Source organism: Serinus canaria, chromosome 5 (genome assembly GCF_022539315.1).
Source record: "Serinus canaria isolate serCan28SL12 chromosome 5, serCan2020, whole genome shotgun sequence".
Lineage (NCBI taxonomy): Eukaryota > Metazoa > Chordata > Aves > Passeriformes > Fringillidae > Serinus > Serinus canaria.
Genome location: NC_066319.1, coordinates 59,945,827 through 59,966,201, shown reverse-complemented (window position 1 = coordinate 59,966,201; position 20,375 = coordinate 59,945,827). Strand labels below are relative to the sequence as shown.

The window sequence follows — 20,375 nt, the reverse complement described above, 5'->3', positions numbered from 1 at the left end:
CCTGGCTGAGGTCCATCTTTCCAAGCTCTCCCCACACTGCAGCCTGGGATGGCTTTTCCTGGAGTGTCTCCTCCAGCCCTGGGAGCATCTCCCTTTGGAAGGAGCCGAGATTTTCCCCCCGGCTCTGGAGCAGCCGCGCCATCCACGTTGGTGTTTATACATCGCCTTGCTGGCATCCCAGAGCTCTTCCTGCTGCTTTATTTAGCCTCTGCAGCAAGGCAGGAGCCGGGCTCCTGTATCCCTGTGTTCCACAGGGCCTGGGATGGGGCTGGGATGGGCTCAGCAGGACCCACTCGTCCTCCTCAGCACCGCAGCAACGGGGCCGTGTCCCGCTTATGCCGCCCCACAGCCCTAAAATGATTTGTGGGCTCAGAGCAATGAGCCAAAGGGAGGCTTTTCTTCTGTTAACTGCAGTAGGGGTGTTTCCAGAGGGAGTTTTTTTGGGGGAAAAAAACATTTCTGGCTGGAAAGACAGGCCCTGCTTGGAATGACAGGCCCTGCTTGGACAGGATGCTCCCCATGCCCTTGGCAGTGGCACCAGTGGCTTTGTAAGGACTCAAGCAGGAGCTGTGGGGTAGAAGCCTTCTCCCAGTTCCACCTGGCATGGACAGGAGGATGAGAGTGAGCCCAAACCCAAGGAATATCCAGCTCCAGCCCTGCAGAAAGCCGGGTTGTTTTTCTCCACGAGGAGAGCGGCGCGTTGGATTCCCAGTGCCGGTACCGTGCACTCCCATAATGGAATTACCCAGCACGAGCTGTTGAGCTGCAAACAGATTTCAGCAAGGAGTGTTAGGGTGTTCACAGCAGAGCTGCTCTTTATTTAGGGCTGGGAACAAGCGGCTCCTCTCTCCCAGAGCCTCGGAAAGACTGCGGGGGCCGAGGCAGCCTCGCAGGTCAGCCCGAGAAACGCCTTTAGACGGTTAAAAGTGAGGAATAAATAACTCCTCCAAAAACAATCTCGCCAGATGGCACTTCTGAAGGAGGAGCGGCTCAGAGATGCTTTGCTGCTAATTTATGGTGCTGCTGCTGTTGCTATTCCAGGCCTGGGTCACCTATGGAGAGGGATCAGTGTGTGCATCAGCTCCAAAGGGTGGCCAGGCCTCACATGAGTGAGCCCCACTCACCTTCCTCCAGCTGCTGGTGGGGGATTTAATGGGAATGGGGTTTAATTCTGCTCCTGCCTCAACCTGAATCCTAAGAACTGGGATTCTGTGATCTCCCAGGGCTGGGGATACTGGGATGGGTGTGGGGGGTTCCCTACACAAGGGTGATGGAACCCCCCCAGAGGACATGTGAGTCCCTTCCACAGGAGATCACAGAAACCCAAGGTTGTTTGGATTAGAAGAGATCTTTAAAAAATTCTTGTTCCAACCCTTGCCATGGCAGGGACACCTTCCACCATCCCAGAATGCTCCAAGCTCTGTCCAGCCTGGCCTTGGACACTGCCAGGGATCCAGGGACGGCCACAGCTTCTCTGGGCACCCTGTGCCAGGGCCTCCCACCCTCACAGGGAAGGATTCCTTCCCAATATCCCATCCATCCCTCCCTTCTGGCAGTGGGAGGCCATTCTCCCTTATCCAAACTCCCTCTCCAGTTCTCTTGGAGCCCCACCGCAAGGAGCTCTAAGGTCAATCCAAGCTGGACACCCCCAGCTCTCCCGGCCCTCCAGAGCAGAGGTTCCCCAGCCCTCGGAGCCTCCTCCGGCCGCGCTCCCGGCGCTCCCCGCTGAAGGATGCTCAGCTCCGCTCCCGGGCACCTTCGGCCGCTCCATCCCGCAGGGACGGTGCCCGTGTGCCCTCCCAGGGGATGCGATGCTCGGGCTCTTCCCAGAGCCTTCCGAGGGCATCGTGGCGGCGGCTGCCCGGCTCCCCACGCCTCCTCCGGGGCCACCACTGGTCTGTCAAGCCCGGGGCCACGCCGCTCCCGACCCTCTCCCCGCTGTCCCGGGCACGGCGCCGGGGCGGGAGGCGGTGCCGGTGCCGCTCGGGGCGGTGCGGGGCGGCCCGGGAAGGGGCGGGGGCGGCGGGATGGGCTGGGCTGGGCTGGGCTCAGCACGGCTCGGCTCGGCTCGGCACGGCGGGGTTCGGCACGGCACGGCTCGGTTCGGCACGGCCGGCACGCAGCGCGCTCCCGCAGCCGCAGGTAGGTGCGTGCCCGGCGCCCCGCACCGCGCTCCCGCTCGGCTCAGCCCGGCTCGGCTCAGCCCGGTTCCGCTCCCTTCGGCTCGTTTCGGCTCGCTTTGGCTCAGCCCGGTCCGGCTCGGCTCGCCCCCGCGGAGCTGTGCCGCGGGTGGGCCCGGCGCGGCCGCTTGTTGCGCTCGGGGGCGAGTTGGAGCCGGAGCGGTGCGAGCGGCCCCGGCTGCAGGAATGCGAGTCATTTCCTCCGCCCGCCCGCGGGAGCTGCGGCTCCGCCGGAACCCCCCCACGGCCCCCGACGGCCGCGACACAGTCGCGACACCGCCACGGCCACCCCGGAGCCGCTCCGGCGCCGGGGGCGCTCCAGGGGCGCGCTCGCCCAGGGGACCCCTCGTCCCCGGGGTCGCACTCGCCCACAGGTCCCCACATCTGCGGGACCCCTGGCCCCTGGGTCACACTCGTCCCCACATCTGCAGGACCCCTGACCCCTGGGTCACACTCGTCCCCACATCTGCAGGACCCCTGGCCCCTGGGTCACACTCGTCCCCACATCTGCAGGACCCCTGGCCCCTGGGTCTCAGCTGCCCACAGATCTCCTTGCCCCTGGGTCACGCTCGCCCACGGGTCTCCCTCACCTTGTCCCCTCACCCACAAGTCTCACTCGCCCTTGGGACTCTTTTCCCTGGGTGGCACGCACCCACAGGTCCCCTTACCCATGGGACCTCTTGTTTTCACCCACAGGTCCTCTCACCTGTGGGTCACTGTCACTCACGGGTCCCCCCATTCCTGGTTCACAGTCACTTACAGGTCCCCTTGTCCCTGGGTCACACTTGCCCGTGGGTTCCTTTGTCCCTGGTTCACAGGTACCCACGGGTCTCTTTGTCCCTGGGTCACAGGTGTCCCTGGGTCCCTTTGTCCCTGGGTCACACTTGCCCGTGGGTCCCCTCTCACCCCTCGGTCTCACCCACAGGCCCTCTTGTCCCTGGGCCACGCTCAACCAGTGAGTGGGTCCCCTCACCCGTGGGTGCTCTGTGCCTGTGCCAGCTCTTTTCCATGGCTCGTGGTGACCCACAGGTCCCCTCAGCTGTGGTCCCCACCATCTTCTGGTTCCCATACCTGTGATCCTCTCATCCATGGATTCTCCTGTCCCTGGGTCACAGCCACCTGTGGGACCCCATTGTCCCCGGGCTCCCCTCACCCTCGGGTGCCCCCCACCCCATGGAGGTGCTCAGGGTGCCAGCTGCTCCCTGCTGGTGTCCCTGATGGCCCTCTCTGCGTTTCCCACCGGGAATGCCATCCCTGACACGTTCTGGATCAATCCATGCAGCTCCTAAGCCAGGCTTTATCTGACCTGGTGCCCTGATGGCAGCAGGGAAATTGGGCTGAGCTTTCCCAGGGCCATCCTTGGTGTTCCTGTGTCCTTTGACTGGCCCGTGGGAGTGAGGCACATCCCGACCCTGCCATGCCCCTGGCCCCCTGCCACCTCTCTGCCATCTCCCATTCCTGAATCCTCTTCCTGCTCGTGGCCAGTGCCTTTCTGGCCATCAGGATGTTTTTCCCTCTGAGCCAAACTCTGCTTTTCCAGAGCTGCTTCCCGCGTGGCACCGATGGAGCTTTGCTGCTCTGCCTAATTCTGGGCTGCTTTGTGTTGGTGTTTTTCCACAGGGCTCGCTCTCCCTCTCCGAATCTTGGATAGAGCTGGGATTAATTCGAGCTCTCTTGCCTGAAAGAGATGTTCCGTTTAAAATTCCCAATCCCGAAGGCATATTGGAGTTTGGTTCTAGGTACTGGATTTTTACTATTGGTTTTTAAAGGGGTTTCTTTTTTTTTTTTTTTTTTTTTTTTTGAAACTGGGTTTATTCAGGCTCTTTAAACCCCGAGTCTGTAAGCAATTATTCCATTACATGAAAGTCAGGACGCTGAGAAAGATTAATTCAGACCAGATGTAAAAATAAATGGGAATTTAAAATTAAGATGATGTCAGTTCCCTCCTGCTAAAAAAAAAACCCGGCAGCCTTTGGACTCCAGATGGAGTATACAAACCATGGTGCTGGTTAAAATATCTGCCTGCTCCTTAATTGAGTTTTATACTGCTTTTTTTCCCCCCTTGACTGAAAAGTGGGCTTTGGATATTTTTCCCAAAAAGCTTTCCCCGATTGTGGCCGGGGCAGGGAAGTTGATGGAGGCTGTGGCGTGGCTGAGGAGCTTTCCCAGCTGGAAAACTGGAGAGCGGCGCTGCTGAGGGAAGACAAATCTCCCTCTGCCCGCCCCAGGATTAAAAAAATCAGGAACTTGGTTTGGCTTTGTTTTGCTGGATTTGGAGCTGGAGGCGAAGACGCCACAGAGGGCAGCAGGAGCTCTGGATAGTCCAGGCATAGATTTGAATTTTTTGGCATAAAATGGAGCTGGTTTTTGGGTTCTGGTGTGTCTGCAGAGCACTTTGCATCCCATTTTTCCCCCCTCTGTGTCAGCAAGCACTGCACATTCCCCAGAGTGGGAATGAGTTTGGGCACTGATCCCATGTAGAGGAGCCTGTGAGCGGGATATTGGGAATGGGGCTCCCCAAAAGAGCCTCCTACTGGGAAGGAAGGGTTTGCCCAGGGTCAGAGCATCTTGGGGGTGTGTTGTTATAGAAAATAACGTAAACATTCATCATTGCATATTATTAATATTAATATTTACGTGGCATGATTAATTATTTAATATTATATTGTTAATTAAGTTTAAAATATGACTTTAATTTCTAAATAGGTATCTCCGTGGTTTGGAGACTCAGGGCTGTGCTTTCTGTGGTGCAGGGATTTGGGATGGTGACTCTGGCCCTTGGGGCTGCTTTGTGGTCCAGGGATCCCGCAGCCAAATCCCAAGGGATTTATGGCAGCTGCTGCTGGTGTGGGCTGCAGCCTGCCCACGGAGAGGGGAGCAAAGGCTGTGCTCCACATCCATGTGCAGCCTTGGGAGTGATGCCTGTCATCCTGGGAGTGGGATCAGAGCTCTGGGAGCTTTGGGCTTGTTGGTGCTGGGGGATGGTTCCTAAAATGCCTGGGAACGCCATGGGACAGGCTCTGGAGCTGGATGGGAGAGTTGGGCTGCCCTCAGCACAACCCTCTCCAACCCAGGCCTGATATTGTTCTAATCCCAAAGGCTCAGGCAAAGTTTCCTGGAAGGAAATCTGATGGAAGGGGCTGGTTCTGGAGCAGAGGAGGGAAGAGGAAGAGCAGGCGTTGTCCCTCCCCTCCCTGGAGCCCTTGCCAGGAGAAATCCATCTCTGTGTCCATCCCTGGCGGAGGCAGGGACGCTTTATTTATATTTTAGTGCTCCAAAGTCAGGGAATGAAGAGGCCTGGGCTGGCTCTGCTGTGGGCTGGATGGAAAATCAGCACTTCCAGGCTGGATTCTGCTCCGTGCATGACGAGATAGGCAGGGCAGCAGCTTCCTGAGCTGCCATGGCTCAGCCTGTGTTTCCCCATGGAATGTGATGTCCCATGGGGCTCATCCCCAGCAGGAGGGGACATCATCCCATTTTTAGGATGCTCCACATGGCCCAGCCATTCCTGCCCATTGCTGTTGTCTCACTGCAATAGCCAAGGGGGAGGAGGATGAGGAAGAGGAAGAATGTTGAAGAAGTGGAGACAGGCGAGCTCCTGGAGGAATTTTCCTTGGAGAGGCTTTTTGGATACCCCCAGCACTCGGGGGCATCTGCTGAGGCTGGTGGGGGCTGGTCCCCGGCTGCCCAGGCTGAGTTGCCAGCATCCAAATAGCTTTTGTGGTGGATGAAGTAATGGAATATTTATAACTGAGTCCTTTTTCCCAGTGAAGGTCTCTTTCATCTGCCTCTCTTCATTAGGAGGAAACTGTTGAGTTCATGAAGAATTGGAGACGATTTTAATTACGGGGCAACCGCAAGCAGGAATTAATCTGGGTTTTGGGTTCGGAGAAGCTGCATTAAGGGACGGCCCTAAAACTTGTAATAACAGCTCTGTGCATACCTGTGCCTGTGATGTGGGGTGAGACCCACTCCAGACTCTTCAAAACAAGAAATTCCTGCCCCGTGAATTCATCTTCCCATCTCGCCCCGCGCTCTGGGCAGCCTCTGGCTGTGGATGGCCCCTGCCTACGTGTGGGTCCTGGGCTGGATCCCTTCCCTCGCCCCTGGGGTGCCTCAGGAGGGCTGGAAGAAAAGCCTGGAGGTGGGTTAGAATCAGGGAATTGTGGAGTTTTTTAGGTTGGAAAAGACCTCTAGGATTGTAATCAGCTGTTCCCCCAGGACTAACCCATGTCCCCAAGTGCCACAGGCGCACAGTTGTTAAATTCCTCCAGGGATGGCAGTGTCTGATAGAGCTGGATTTTTTGGAAAATCGGATATTTTGTCAAGGAAGGATGGATTTGTTTGATGGAGGAATGGACAGGATCTGCCTGGAGGCTGGGTTGAACGGGGGCCACTGGAATGTCTGGTGGGTACCACAGAGGGACAAACCTGACCCAAACCCACGAGGATGGAGACTCATCCGCTTCTTTTAAATCCATTTAAATCCACAAAGAGGGAAAAGCGCTGCCCGTCTGCCCAGCCTCGCTTCACACACGTGGAATCTGAAAGAAAACCCCACCTCAGCCAGCAAGTTCAAACCATGTTCAATCCCCACCCTGGAATTACATCCAAATTTCTATTTCTGACAAGTTCCTGCTCCAGCACCTCCATCTGAACCAACCCCAGGCTCTGCCTGCCCTCGGATGTGTTTGCAGGACCCCGGGATGAACAAATCCCTCGCCGAGTCAGCAGCGCCAGCCCCGGCTGCTTTTCCTGGGTTTTTTGTGGGATGTTTTCTTTGCAGCCGAGCTTTGTGACAGGATTTATCCCATGGCATCAGCACCAGAGAGGGAGACAATATTCCAGCAGCCTGGGCCTGGAAAACACAGTGGATCAAGGAATTTTCTCAGCTCTGGAGTCACGAGCAGTTTGCAGTGCCTTCCTATGGAGTTTTAATGCTCTTTTCCCCATAGCAGGGGAAACATGGCTGGAAGACCTCCTCACTCTGCTGATCCATGCCCAAGTCCTCATTCCCAGTGTTTTTTCCAGCTGACTTTGGATGGAAAACCCTTTGGAAGAATGCCTGGGGTAGAGGTTCCTGCTTGGAGTGTGGGGTGATCTGTGTCACCCCTTCTGCTGTGGGGCAATCCAGGGGGGCTCTCCCTCCAATCCAGGATCTTTCCAGCTTGGAGCCAGGAAGGTTGGGCTAGATCTTTAAAGGTCCTTTCCAACCCAAACCATTCCATGCTTCCAAGTTTGTGCCTCCTATCAGCACTTCCTCCGGAGCAGCAGTGACCCGGCGAGGGCAGCGGCGCGGGGTCCCAGGGAATCAAAGCCCACATTGTGGGAATGAGCAGCAGATGCTTGGAAAGAATTTCCCGGCGTCTGGCTGCAGGCACAGCACCCTGGAAAGGGCTTTGTGTGTCCCCTCACTGAATCCCTGCAGCTCCCAGGGTCGCCAAAGCCCCCGGGAAGCACCTGGAACTGAGGGAATCTCCATAGGGACCGTCCCTGTGTGGTGGGCTGATGGAATGTTCCCACTCAGCAGCAGGAGCTGGGATGTTTTCTGTACAAATACCAAAATATAGGGTTTGGGCTTGGGTGGCTTTTTCCCTCTCCCATGTCCGTGCTCTGCTGACGCCAGCTCGTGTGGTTTAATCCCTGGTGCTCTGGGATCAATCCAGGCTGCAGGAGGAGGAGGAAATGCAGTGGCTGGTGTGGGGATGAACAGCCCCAGAATGCCAGAGAGTGACAGGACAGGAGGGAATGGTTTAAAACTGGCAGAGGGCAGGGTTAGATGGGATATTGGGAAGGAATTCTTGGCTGTGAGGGAGGAGAGGCCCTGGCACAGGCTGCCCAGAGGAGCTGAGGCTGCCCCATCCTTGGAATTTTTCCATGGTGGACAGGATTTGGAGCAACCTGGGACGGTGGAAGGTGTTCCTGCCCATGTGGGGGAGAGAATCCCAGGGATGGATTCTCCAGTAGCTCAGCAGTGCCACGGGTGCTGCTCGTGGCTGGAATTTCGAGCCGGCTCCGGAAGAAGCTCTCGTGCAGCCCTGGGGCTTGAGGAGCCCGTGGGTGGGAGCAGGACACGGAGGGTGCTGCAGGAGCCCCGGGACACGGCTGCATTGCCGGGAACGCGGCCCCTCCCCAGCCCAGCCCGCACATCCCGCCGGTGCCCGGGAGCTGCCGGCTCCGGCCGGGCTGGGATGTGCCACATTCCTTCAGCCCTGCTCCGTGAGCACCGGGATCTTCTTGGGATCTTCAGTGAGCCCTGAAACCGACCTGGCTCCCGTCGGGATCGGCCATGGCCGGCACGGTGCAGAGCTGCGGGGCAGGGATGCACTGCATGCATGCCGTGGTGCTCCAGCTCGATGCATGGGTGCCACAATGCACTGCTGCAACGCACAGGTGTACTGCATGGATGCCATAGTGCTCCAACGCAATGCATGGTTGCCACAATGCATGGGTGCAATGCAGGTATGCAGTGCATGGGTGCCATGAGGTTCCAGCTCGATGCATGGATGCCACAATGCACTGCTGCAATGCACAGATGCACTGCATGGTTGCCATAGTGCTCCAACTAAATGAATGGATGCCCCAGTGCATGGGTGCAATGCATAGGTGCTATGCATGGTTGCACATCTGTGCTGCCCGGATGCAGTACATTGGTGCCATGATCTTCCAGCTCAATGCATGGATGCCACAATGCATGAATGCAATGTGTAGGTGCCATGTGTGGCCAGGTTGCATATCTGTGCTGCACGGATGCAATGCATGGATGCCATGAGGTTCCAGCTCAATGCATGGATGCCACACTGCAGTGCTGCAATGTACAGGTGCCACAATGCACTGCTGCAATGCAGAATGCACTGCATGTATGCCATGACATTCTGCTCAATGCATGGATGCCACAACGCATGGACGCAATGCGTAGGTGCCATGTGTGGCCAGGTTCCACATCTGTGCTGCATGGATGCAATGCATGGATGCAATGCCATTCCAACACAATGTATGGATGCCACAATGCAGTGCTGCAATGCACTGGTGCAATGCATTGATGCAATGACATTCTAGCTCAATGCATGGGTGCAACGCGTAGGTGCAATGCATGGCCAGTTTCCATGCCTGTGCTGCACAGATGCAATGAATGGATGCCATGAGGTGCCAACACAATTTATGGATGCCACAATACACTGATGGAATGCACAGATGCCACAGATGCACTGCATGGATGCCTTAGTGCTCCAGCTCAATGCATGGATGCCACAATGCATGGATGCAGTGGAGGGCCATGGTGCACACAGATGCAACACGGAGAATCCATGATGTGCCACCACAATGTATGGGTGCAACGTGCAGGTGCAATGCATGGCCAGGATGCAGGCGTGAAATGCATGGGTGCAATGCATGCCCACAATGCATCATCCTAAGGCACAAATGCAATGCATGGATGCAATGCAGATTTGCAGCCCAGAATCCACCATGCAGGCACACAGCCTCTGTGCTGCAGTCCCAGAGTGCCCTGGCCATGGGAAAGCATCGCCTCCAGATTTCCCAACTTCTGCAAAACCCCAGGAACCACCAAAAAAAGTCACCTCAGGGCACTTTCCCTCCTGTGCTGCTGCAGGAATTCCAGGCTTTTGGAAGCCAAAGGCACTTCCATTTAGACCAAAGCAAATATTTGGTGACAAGGGAGACACTCTGCTGTCCCAGTGCCAGCGTAAATCTGGGCTAGGAAAAGGCTGAACTAGGTCAGAGTTTAAAGTCCTTCCTCACGGTGTCACGTGGGAATTCGTGTCCTCGTGGATGGTGGGGTGAAAAGTGATTTGAGAATGCTCACCCTCGGAAATGAGAGTTTTTCCTGGGTCAGTGTTAGGATGGATTTGTTGGCTCTGAATGTCAATTCCAGTCTGCAAATCCCTGTTGGTGCTTGGATTGTTTTATTTCACCCCAGTAAAGAGTCAGAACTGGAGGGAAGAATGTTGGAAGGGATGTGGGGACCCTCTTAGGAGACCCCACAGCATTTCCTTGCCTTTCCATGGCTGGCAGGGAAACCTCCTGCTTCCAGCACTGCTCCTTGCTGCCCCAACCGGGTTATTCCCAGCGGATAAACTTCTATTTATTTTAATTATGCCAAAAAAACCTTTCCTGAGGTTTTCCTGAGCCCAACCCAGGAGAATCAAACTGCTGGCTCTGGTTTTTGGGGCTGGGCAAAAAACCATGAGGCTGGATGTGGTGGGGTGAGGTGTGCTCAGGTTTTTTGGGGTGTCTCGGTTTGGAAAGCCAGGTGTTTGCTAAGGAAGCAGGAGCCTCCCCTGAAATGGAAAATGCAAACCCCCTCCCTCCCAATTGTTATAAATTTTAAATTAGGGGCTCTCAGGGAAAAATATGGGAGCAGGAATAACAGTTCTTTACTAGGGAAGAAAATAAAAGGATAAAATGAACAGTGCAGTGACCCAACCCAGCCCTGGCAGAGCCAGAGCACAGCCTGGCACCCTGTGGGTCAGGGGCTGGCAGCAGTGCCACTGGAATTGTGGCTCAGCCCTCCTGCAGTGCCAGGGCTGGTTCTGCTGGAGCAGGGATCCTGGAGAAGGGTGCAGTCTCCTCTGAAGGGCCAGGGGCAGAGGCAGCTGCTGCTCCTCTGGGAAATCCAGTGCAGAAGCCGTGCTGGTGTTCCAGGATCTCCAGATTCTATCCGGGTAGGAATGCTTGGCTCCTCCCCCTGGGCTCACATCTCCCAATGGGATGCTGCAGTTCTTATCAGCCATGCAGGGACATTCCATGGGCTGTTATCAGCAGGGGTCTGCCTGAGGGAGGAGAGGGTGTGGAAGAGATGAGGAAAACTGCCCAATGGACAGGAGACAGCTGCACACAGATGGTGACAGAACACATCTTGCCTGGCAGTCTGGAGCGGGGGGACACCCCAACCATGAGCCCACACCGTGTGGGGACATGCTGGTGGGTGGGAGGGACGGGGGATGCAGCTGGGGAGCAGAGGGTGCCGTGCCCAGGGCTCATCCCCCCTTTTCCCACAGGGATGGCACCCGCGGAGCCCGAGGCTGCCCCGGCCCGCCGGTGAGGTGCCCGCAGCAGCCCCCCCAAGCCCCCTGGCCAGAGCACGATGAACAAGCTGCCTTTCCACAACAACAGAGTCATGCAGGACCGGCGCAGCGTGTGCATCTTCCTCCCCAACGACGACTCCCTCAACATCATCATCAACGTAAGGAACGCCCCCTCCCCAGCCTGATGCCTCCCTCACCCCCCGGGGCTGGGTTTGCACACCCTGGGTTGGCTCCTGGGTTTCCTCTGGAGCCTGCCTGGCCTTGCCCTGCTGGGGAAATGCACATGAGGAATTCCCCTGGGGGCTGCAGGGGTGTTTTAGGCTCTGCTGAGTCTCCTTGATCGAGGTGATGCTGGGTTTGGGCAGGGTGACCTGCTGCTGGGCATCCCACAGCATGGCACGAGCCCCATCCCTCCACCAATCCCTTCAGCCTCCTCTACCCCAGGGAATAAACAGGAGGGCCTTTGGCTCTGATTGGGATGGAGCACTGAATGTGAAATTCCCCCACTTCTTGTTTTTGGGTTTTTTTTGTTAATTCACCCCCACCCAATGTTGCTTTTGAGTCAGGAAAATGTTAAATTCCTTTCAGGACTTAAAGGGAGCTTATGAAAAAAGATGGAGAGAGGTTTGGAAAGAGGTGGATAATGATAGGATAAGGGGAATGGTTTTAAACTTAAAGAGGAAAGATTTAGATTAGATAATAGGAATCAATCCTTACCTAGGAGGGTGAAGAAGCCCTGGCAGAGGTTTCCCAGAGAAGCTGTGGCTGCCCTTGGAACCCTGGAAGTGTCCAAAGCCAGGCTGGACAGGATTTGGAGCAACCTGGGATAGTGGAAGGTGTCTGTAGGGTGGAATGAGACTGTGAATATTCTGATTTCTGCCCCCAAAACATCTCCCCAGGGCTGGGTTCCTCCACCACCCCGTGCTCTCGAGTTGCCCTGTGGTTCTTTGAGCATCCCACCCCTGGCAGAGCTCTTGTCCAGGCTTTGGGGCCACAGCTGAGCCCCACAGCCCATCCTGTCACCCCCCTCCTGCTCGGGGTCCTGCTGAGGGGTTTGGTGGGCACAGATGCATCCAGGGCTCATTTTAGGGTTTCTTTTTAACAGGTGAAGATTTTGTGCCAAGAGTTACTGGTGCAGGTGTGTGACCTCCTGAGGCTGAAGGATTGTCACCTCTTCGGGCTCAGCGTCATCCAGAGTAAGTCAGGGGCTTCAGTGTGGAAATTACCACTTATGGGACAAGGAGGTCACAATTCCCCATCCCCCTCCCTAATGGGGACACCCCTGTGGGGATGCTGATGCCACCTCTGTCCCTCACAGACAATGAGCACGTGTACATGGACCTGGCCCAGAAACTCTACAAGTACTGCCCCAAGGAGTGGAAGAAGGAGGCCAGCAAGGTCAGCGGTGAGGTCTTGCATGGAGAGCTGAGGCCACCTCTGTCCCCATCACAGGTCACTCCCAGGACCCGGGAATGCTGCCAAGGGGTGGGGGGGGCACTTGGTCAGTGTGGGGCTGGGGGTGGATGTGCAAAACCACGACCCTGGGGTTGGCACTCTGAGTGCCACCATGTGCCCCAGCTGGGGGTGTGTCGTTCTCGCTCTGTCCCTGGAGCTCTGGGGGTTTTTTCCTCTGATTTTTCTTTTCCTTTTTTTGAGGTCCTTTCTTCCAAATTCTGAAATCAATTTGGGTTTTTTCTCCCCAAAGCACCTTTTCATTCTTTCTGTGCTGAGTGGGTGGTGTCCAGGCTTCAGTGCTGGTGGTTGATGGTCTGGGAGAGGGAGAGCAGCAGTGAGGTGTTGCAGAACTCCTGGGCTTGTCCCACCCAGCCTTTTTAAATCCAAATCCCCTTCATTTCCAGCATTTTATGTGGAAAAATGAGTGCCAGACTCTTAATTGAGGAACAAAAATGCCATCAGTGCCGTGGGGGGCAAGGGGTGGCTGTGACAGATGTGACCCCAGAGAGCTGAGGAGAGGGGCTGGGCTGTGATGCTGGGATCCCCAGGGGATTCCTGAAAACCTCCTCTATTCCAGGGCATCGACCAGTTTGGCCCCCCCATGATCATCCACTTCCGAGTGCAGTACTACGTGGAGAACGGGCGGCTCATCAGGTAGGGAGTGCCCCCTGCCCGGGCACCTCTGGGGTGGCTGGGCATCTCTGGGGTGGCTGTGCCCCTCCTGAGCTGGCTGTGCCCCTTCTGGGGTGCCTGTGCCCCTTCTGGGGTGTTTGTGCCCCTCCTGGGGTGGCTGTGCCCTTCCTGGGGTGGCTGTGCCCCTCCTGGAGTGTTTGTGCCCTTTCTGGGGTGTTTGTGCCCCTCCTGGGGTGGCTGTGCCCCTCCTGGGGTGTTTGTGCCCCTGCTGGGGTGCTCTGGGCTGCTGGGCACACCCCAAAAGCTGGGGCTGGTTATGGGTGGGTGCTGAGAGGTTTCTCACAGGGCCAGGTGGGGACATTGCCCCCAGACAAAGCCTTTTGGGGGGTGGGGATTATTGTATTTGGGTTGCCCCCAGATGAAGGAAGGAATGATGTATCTGACTCCATGTTCTCAGAAGGCTCATTCATTATTTTAGATATTATATTATATTAAAGAACACTAAAATAACTATACTAAAGAATGCAGAAAGGATACTCACAGAAGGCTAAAAAGATAATAATGAAAACTCCTGACTCTTTCCAGAGTCCCAACACAGCTTGGCCCTGATTGGCCAAAGAGTGAAAACACTCACACCAAAAATCCAATGGAACAATCACCTGTTGGATAAACAATCTCCAAACTCATTCCAAAGCAGCAAAACAGAGGAGAAGCAAATCAGACAATTATTGATTTCCTTTTTCTCTGAGGCTTCTCAGCTTCCCAGGAGAAAAACCCTTGGTGAAGGGATTTTTCCAGAAAATGTGACTGCCTCAGGGGAATGATGTGTTTAGGGGTTTAGCCTGATTTGAGCTTACCCCTGGCTGGGTGGGAGCTGCAGCTCCTGCTTTGGGGCTAAAATGATGTCCAGGCCTTTGGGGACACAGTGGCACCTGCGCAGACTTTTTGAGGGTGTTCCTCCACCTGGCTGGTGAAGCAGAATTTAACAAATAGGGAAGAGGGAACAAAACCCTTTGGTGCCCCCTCCTTGAGGGCTTCCCAGCCCCCTCCTTGAGGGCTTCCCAGCAGGTGTCCCCTGGCTGCTGACTCCTCCCTGTGTCCCCTGTGCTTTGTGGAGGAAAACAAACTCCACAATTTTGTGACAGTTGTAAGGCTGGGGTGTTTATTGCAGCACTGGATGCATCTGGGGATTCCTCTCCTTAAAAGTGATGGGTACCTCTGGGAACTCCTGATCCTTTTTTATCCCACTCTCAAATACCTATCCATGCAATTTCACAATAGGTTTGTACATTTTCATTTTTACTGATTTTGTTTGACGTTTGCTGCTAATTCTTCTTTATCAGAAAGAATTCCTGGGTCAAGTTGACCTGCTTTTGTTGAAGTCTTTTTGGTTTTTTGTCTGCCCCCCTTTATCTCTGTCCTTTGGCTGAGGCAGTTTCTCTGAGCATAGATTTTTTACCAGAACAGAGAGTCAGACCAAACAGCCACGCTTTCAAACTACAGACCTAACTCAGAGATGTCCATTTCCCCTAAATCAAAGTGGATTTCCACCCTGGGAAATTCCCACTGTGTCTCCCCTGTCCCTCCCCAGTGACAGGACAGCTCGGTACTACTACTACTGGCACCTGAGGAAGCAGGTGCTGCACTCCCAGTGCGTGCTGAGGGAAGAGGCGTATTTCCTGCTCACTGCCTTCGCCCTGCAAGCCGACCTGGGCGACTTCAAGAGGAACAAGCACTACGGGAAATACTTCGAGCCCGAGGCCTATTTCCCTGCCTGGGTAAGACATCCTGCTCTGCTCCCTGCTCTGGGCTGCTCTGGCTGCATCCTGGCTTAGTCCTGGCTGTAAATAACCTGGGACAGTGTGGTGCTCCTGAGGGTTCCCAGGATGAGGAGAGAGAGGAGACTGCAAGTTCTCAGAAGGCTGATATATTACAATAATATAATGTATAATATAAATAATAATAAAGATAAACATATAATAATAATATAATAGAATATAATCTAATAAAATAATCTCTCTCCTTCCTCTCCCCACCTCCCTCTCCTCTCCTCTCCCTCCTATCACTCCCTCGCCTCTCCTCTCCTCTCCTACTCTCATTCTCTCCTCTCTCTCCCCATCCCTCCTCTCCGCTCCTCTCCTCTACCTCTACTCTCCTCTCCTCTCCTCCTCTCCTCTCCTCTCCTGCCCTCTCGTCTCCCTACCTCTGTCTCTCCCTCCCTGCCTTCTCTTGTCTCTCACCTTCTCTCCCTTCTTCATCTTCTGTCTCTCCCTCTCCCTGTCTTCCCTTCCCTCTCTCCTCTATCCCCTTCTCTTCTCTTCTGGTCTCTTCCCCTCTCCCTGTCTTCTCTTCTGTCTCTGTCTCGCCCTATTCTCTTCTCTTCCCTTCTCTTCTCTTCCCTTCTCTTCCCTTCATTCTCGTCATCTTACTCCTTATCTCTTCTCTTCTCTTACTCTTCTCTTCCTCTTATCTTCATCTTTCTCTTATCTTCTCTTCTCTTCTCTTATCTTCTCTTCTCTTCCCTTCCCTTCTTCTATTCACCTATAATGTATTCTATCTCTCCTTACGATAATACTTTTGTGTTCTTCATTCATATCTAATTATATTCTAAAACTTTCTAAAGAAAGAGAAGGGATACATCGAAGACTGGAAAAGAATGATAATACATTTATAGTGTTTATATGCATCAATATAGATATAATATTTTATATATTATATAGTTACATGTAAGACATTTATATGTTATATACATAATATAAAATTTTATATATTTATATACATATAATGCATTTATATGTTATATACTATATTGTTATATCTATTATTATATATATTTATCTTCTATTATTATATTATATTCTATTCATTATATTTATATTATATTATATTCTATTATTTCTATTATCTTATATTATATTCTCTTATATTCTCTTTATTCTTATATTACTTATATTATTACCACTTATATTACATTATACTTATATATATACCTATAATGTATTATCATTATCTATATCATATATAAATTGTTCTATTCTTATATATTATATTATCTTCTAACACTATACTAAAGAAAGAAAAGGGATACATCAGAAGACTAGAAAAGAATGACAGTGAAAGCTCCTGACTGACTCCTCAGAGTCCAACCCAGCTGATGGTGATTGGTCATTAATTAAAAACAATTGACATGGAACCAATCAAAGATGCACTTGTTGGTAGAGGACCTCCAGACCACGTTCCCAAGCAATCAGATAATTTTTTTTTTCATTATTTTCTGAGGCCTCTCAGCTTCCCAGGAGGAGAAATCCTGGAGAAGGGATTTTTCAGAGAATACCATGGTGACAGGACAGCTGAGGGGGTGGGAATAGCTGCGGGCTGGGGCTGCCTGGGAATTCCCTGTGAGCTGCAGGGATGCTCCTGAGGGATTCTCTCTGGGCATTGCCCCACCAGCATCAGGTGCAGCCCTTTGGGAACTGGTGGCACAGGATCCCTGAATGGTTGGGGTTGGAAGGATCCTAAAGCTCATCCAGTTCCACCCCCTGCCTTTGTCAGGGACCTTTCCACTATCCCAGGCTGCTCCAAGCCCCATCCAACCTGGCCTGGGACACTCCAGGGATCCAGGGGCAGCCCCAGCTGCTCTGGGCACCCTGTGCCAGGGCCTGCCCACCCTCCCAGCCAGGAATTCCCAATTCCCAATCTCCCATCCATCCCTGCCCTCTGGCAGTGGGAGCCATTCCCTGGTTCCTGTCCCTCCATCCCTTGTCCCCAGTCCCTCTCCAGCTCTCTTGGAGCTCCTTTAGGTGCTCAAAGCTTTCCCTGGTGCCTTTTCTTCTCCTTCCCATCCTCTTTTCTTGGTTTTGTCCCAAAATCTGCCCAATTCTCCTTTTTTCACACACCTCACTGAGGAGTGGTGGCCTCAGCCACACGGGGAGCCCATGTGTGCCCCAGCACAGGTGTCACCATGGAATGGCCACATGGACCTCACTTTCCAGCAGGAAATCCTGCTGGCAAGAAGTCACTGGCTGCTGCAATGATTTTATTTTTGCTTGGAAGTCTCTAGAACAAAGCTCCAATTGGCCCTTTTTCCTTGGAACCACCACTGCCAGGAGCCAGCCCGGGGCAGCTGGACAAACTCCTCTCCCTTTCCAAACAGGTGGTTGCCAAGAGGGGCAAGGATTACATCCTGAAGCACGTCCCCAACATGCACAAGGACCAGTTTGCCCTGACAGCCTCAGAAGCCCATCTCAAGTACATCAAGGAGGCTGTCAGGCTGGACGACGTGGCCGTGCACTACTACAGGTTGTACAAGGTGAGCCCTGGCCCTGTGGAAGTTGGGATCTGAATTTTGGGAATGCCCTCCCTGAGAAATAAATGCTGGTTTTTTTCTCTCTCCTGGGAGCAAAGCAGTTGGTTTGCTGGGAGAGCATGAGGTGTCTTAATTGAATCTCAGAATGGTTTGGGTTGGGAGGGAGCTTAAAGCTCATCCAGTGCCACCCTGTGCCATGGGCAGGGACACCTTCCACTGTCCCAGGGTGCTCCAACCTGGCCTTGGACACTGCCAGGGATCCAGGGGCAGCCACAGCTGCTCTGGGCACCCTGTGCCAGGGCCTCACCACCTTCACAGGGATAATTCCTTCCTCACATCTAATCTAAATCTCTTCTAGTTCAAAAGCATTCCCCCTTTTCCTGTCACTTTCTGCCTGTGTCCAGAGTCACTTTCCATTTTTAATTTGGCACATTAATCATGGAATGGTGACTGGGGTGATTGTGGGAGGATCCCTGGGCTGAGGTGGGGTGCTTTTAACCACTTCATGCTACAAATTGTGTATTTAAAAGCATTTTTTCCCCCCTTAGGACAAAAGGGAAGTGGAGGCCTCCCTGACTCTGGGGCTGACAACACGGGGCATCCAGATTTTCCAGGTAGGTGATGAAGGTGATGGCTCAGCCCAGCTCAGCTCCATGCCCCTGCCAGAATCTTCAGCCATGGCTCCCTGTCCTCTTTTTGCAGAACCTGGATGAGGAAAAGCAGCTGCTCTATGACTTCCCATGGACAAATGTGGGGAAACTGGTGTTTGTGGTGAGTGCCACCATCGCCACCTGGAGCACTGCTTCCAGCTCTGGGGTCCTTAGCACAGGAAGGACATGGAGCTCTTGGAGCAGGTCCACAGAAGGCCACGGAGATGCTCCAAGGGCTGAAGCACCATTTCCTGTGGAGCCAGGCTGGGAGAGCTGGGAATGCTCACATGGAGAAGGCTCCAGGGAGAGCTCAGAGCCCCTGGCAGGGCCTGAAGGGGCTCCAGGAGAGCTGGAGAGGGACTGGGAACAAGGGATGCAGGGACAGGAGCCAGGGAATGGCTCACAGTGCCAGAGGGCAGGGATGGATGGGAGATTGGGAAGGAATTCTGCCATATGAGGGTGGGGAGGCCCTGGGTGTTTAGAGGGTGAGGAGGGTGTTTAGAGCAGCTGTGGCTCCCCCTGGATCCCTGGAAGTGTCCAAGGCCAGGCTGGATGGGGCTTGGAGCAGCCTGGGACAGTGGAAGGTGGAAGGGGATTGGACTAGGTGGCCTTTAAGGTCCCTTCCACCCCAAACCCCTCAGTGATTCCACCATCCCCAGGCAGGGCATCTCCTGGGCGTGGGACGCTTTAGCACCGACCCGCAGCAGGTGACAACAGCCCATGTGGGGTTAACGAGGAGCTGCAGCAGGGCTGGCTGAGAACTGGAGCCTTCTCCTCTTTGAGGCTGACACCTCCCTTGTCCCACACAGGGCAAGAAGTTCGAGATCCTGCCGGACGGGCTGCCCTCGGCCCGGAAGCTCATCTACTACACGGGCTGCCCGCTGCGCTCGCGCCACCTCCTGCAGCTGCTCAGCAGCAGCCACCGGCTCTACATGAACCTGCAGCCCGTGCTGCGCCAGGTCCGCCGGCTGGAGGAGAACGAGGGTAGGTGCTCCAGGCCCCAGCCCTGCCAGGACAGGCTCCCACGGGGAGTTTGCACCTGTAGGAGCTTCTGGTTCTTCTGTGTAGGGGTGGGCGCGAGCCCTGCTGCTGTTGTCGGTTTTCCGGTTCTGCTTCAGCACAGCTTTCCCAGTGTCCCTCACCCTTGTGAGAGCATAAGGTCTTCTTCCTCCTCTTTCTGCTCCTCATCTTCTCGTTGTCTTCCTCATCTTTCTCTTTCCCTTCTTCCTCCTTTTATTATTTGTTCTTCTTGTCATACTCTTCTTCATCCACCTCTTCTGCCTCAACTCCTTCCTCTTTCTCATCCTTTGTCTTTTTCTTCCTTGTCCTCTTCTTCTTCTTCCTTGTTCTCATCTTCATCCTCTTCTTCTTATGTTTTCCTCCTCTCACCATTCTCCTCATCCTCTTCCTCATTCATCATCTTCATCCCCCTCTTCTCTTATTTTCTTCCTGCTCTTTCTCTTCCTGTCTCTCTTCCTCCTCCTCCTCTTCTTCTTTCTCTTCCTCTCCCTCCTGCTCCTCTTCTTGCTCCTTTCTTGTCTTTCCCCTTCTCATCTTTCTTTCTTTTCTGTATTCTTTTTCCTCTGTTCTTCCTCCTCATCTTCTTCCACCTTGTTTCATTGTCTTGCTTCTCCTCCTCATCATCTTCTTCCACCTCATCCTTATCTTCTTCCATCACATCCTCATCCTCATCTTCTTCCTTCTCATCCGCATCTTCTTCCTCCTCGTTTATTTTCCTCTTTTCCTGCTCCTCTTTATTTTCTGTCTTCTTCTTTCTCTTCTTCCTCCTCCCCTTCTCCCTCCTCCTCCTCTGTTGGAGGAACAGCCCAGCACAGGAGCTTTGGAGCTCCTGCCCCACCTTCCCTAATGCCCCTGGGACAGAGCCATCTGCAGCTGTGCCAGGGCTTGGGTGACAACTCCTCTGTGTGCCAGGACATCCGTGCCCCTCCAGGGGATCCAGTTTTCCCTGGAGGTCATGAGAATCCTTCTGATCCCGTTCCCCCCTGTGGCAATGACTCCACGAAGGGGTAATCAGTGCAACTCACTCGAGGTCACCAAATGTGGAATTTTTCTTCACTCGGGGTCACCAAATGTGGGAATGCTC

General features: G+C 54.0%; 1 protein-coding gene across 50 annotated transcripts in view; it reads left to right on the top strand.

The window, feature by feature from the left end:
- Positions 1 to 20,375, top strand: part of FRMD6 (FERM domain containing 6) — a 48,813-nt gene that overhangs the window by 19,668 nt on the left and 8,770 nt on the right. For all 50 annotated transcript variants that reach the window (XM_050975487.1, XM_050975497.1, XM_050975498.1 and 47 more), the window contains exons 2-11: positions 3,801 to 3,919; positions 11,201 to 11,385; positions 12,333 to 12,423; positions 12,546 to 12,679; positions 13,260 to 13,336; positions 14,907 to 15,093; positions 17,469 to 17,624; positions 18,170 to 18,235; positions 18,324 to 18,392; positions 19,081 to 19,255. In XM_050975487.1, coding sequence (XP_050831444.1) covers positions 11,287 to 11,385; positions 12,333 to 12,423; positions 12,546 to 12,679; positions 13,260 to 13,336; positions 14,907 to 15,093; positions 17,469 to 17,624; positions 18,170 to 18,235; positions 18,324 to 18,392; positions 19,081 to 19,255 — 1,054 coding nt within the window. In that variant the 5' untranslated portion in view covers positions 3,801 to 3,919; positions 11,201 to 11,286. The remainder of the gene's footprint in view (positions 1 to 3,800; positions 3,920 to 11,200; positions 11,386 to 12,332; positions 12,424 to 12,545; positions 12,680 to 13,259; positions 13,337 to 14,906; positions 15,094 to 17,468; positions 17,625 to 18,169; positions 18,236 to 18,323; positions 18,393 to 19,080; positions 19,256 to 20,375) is intronic.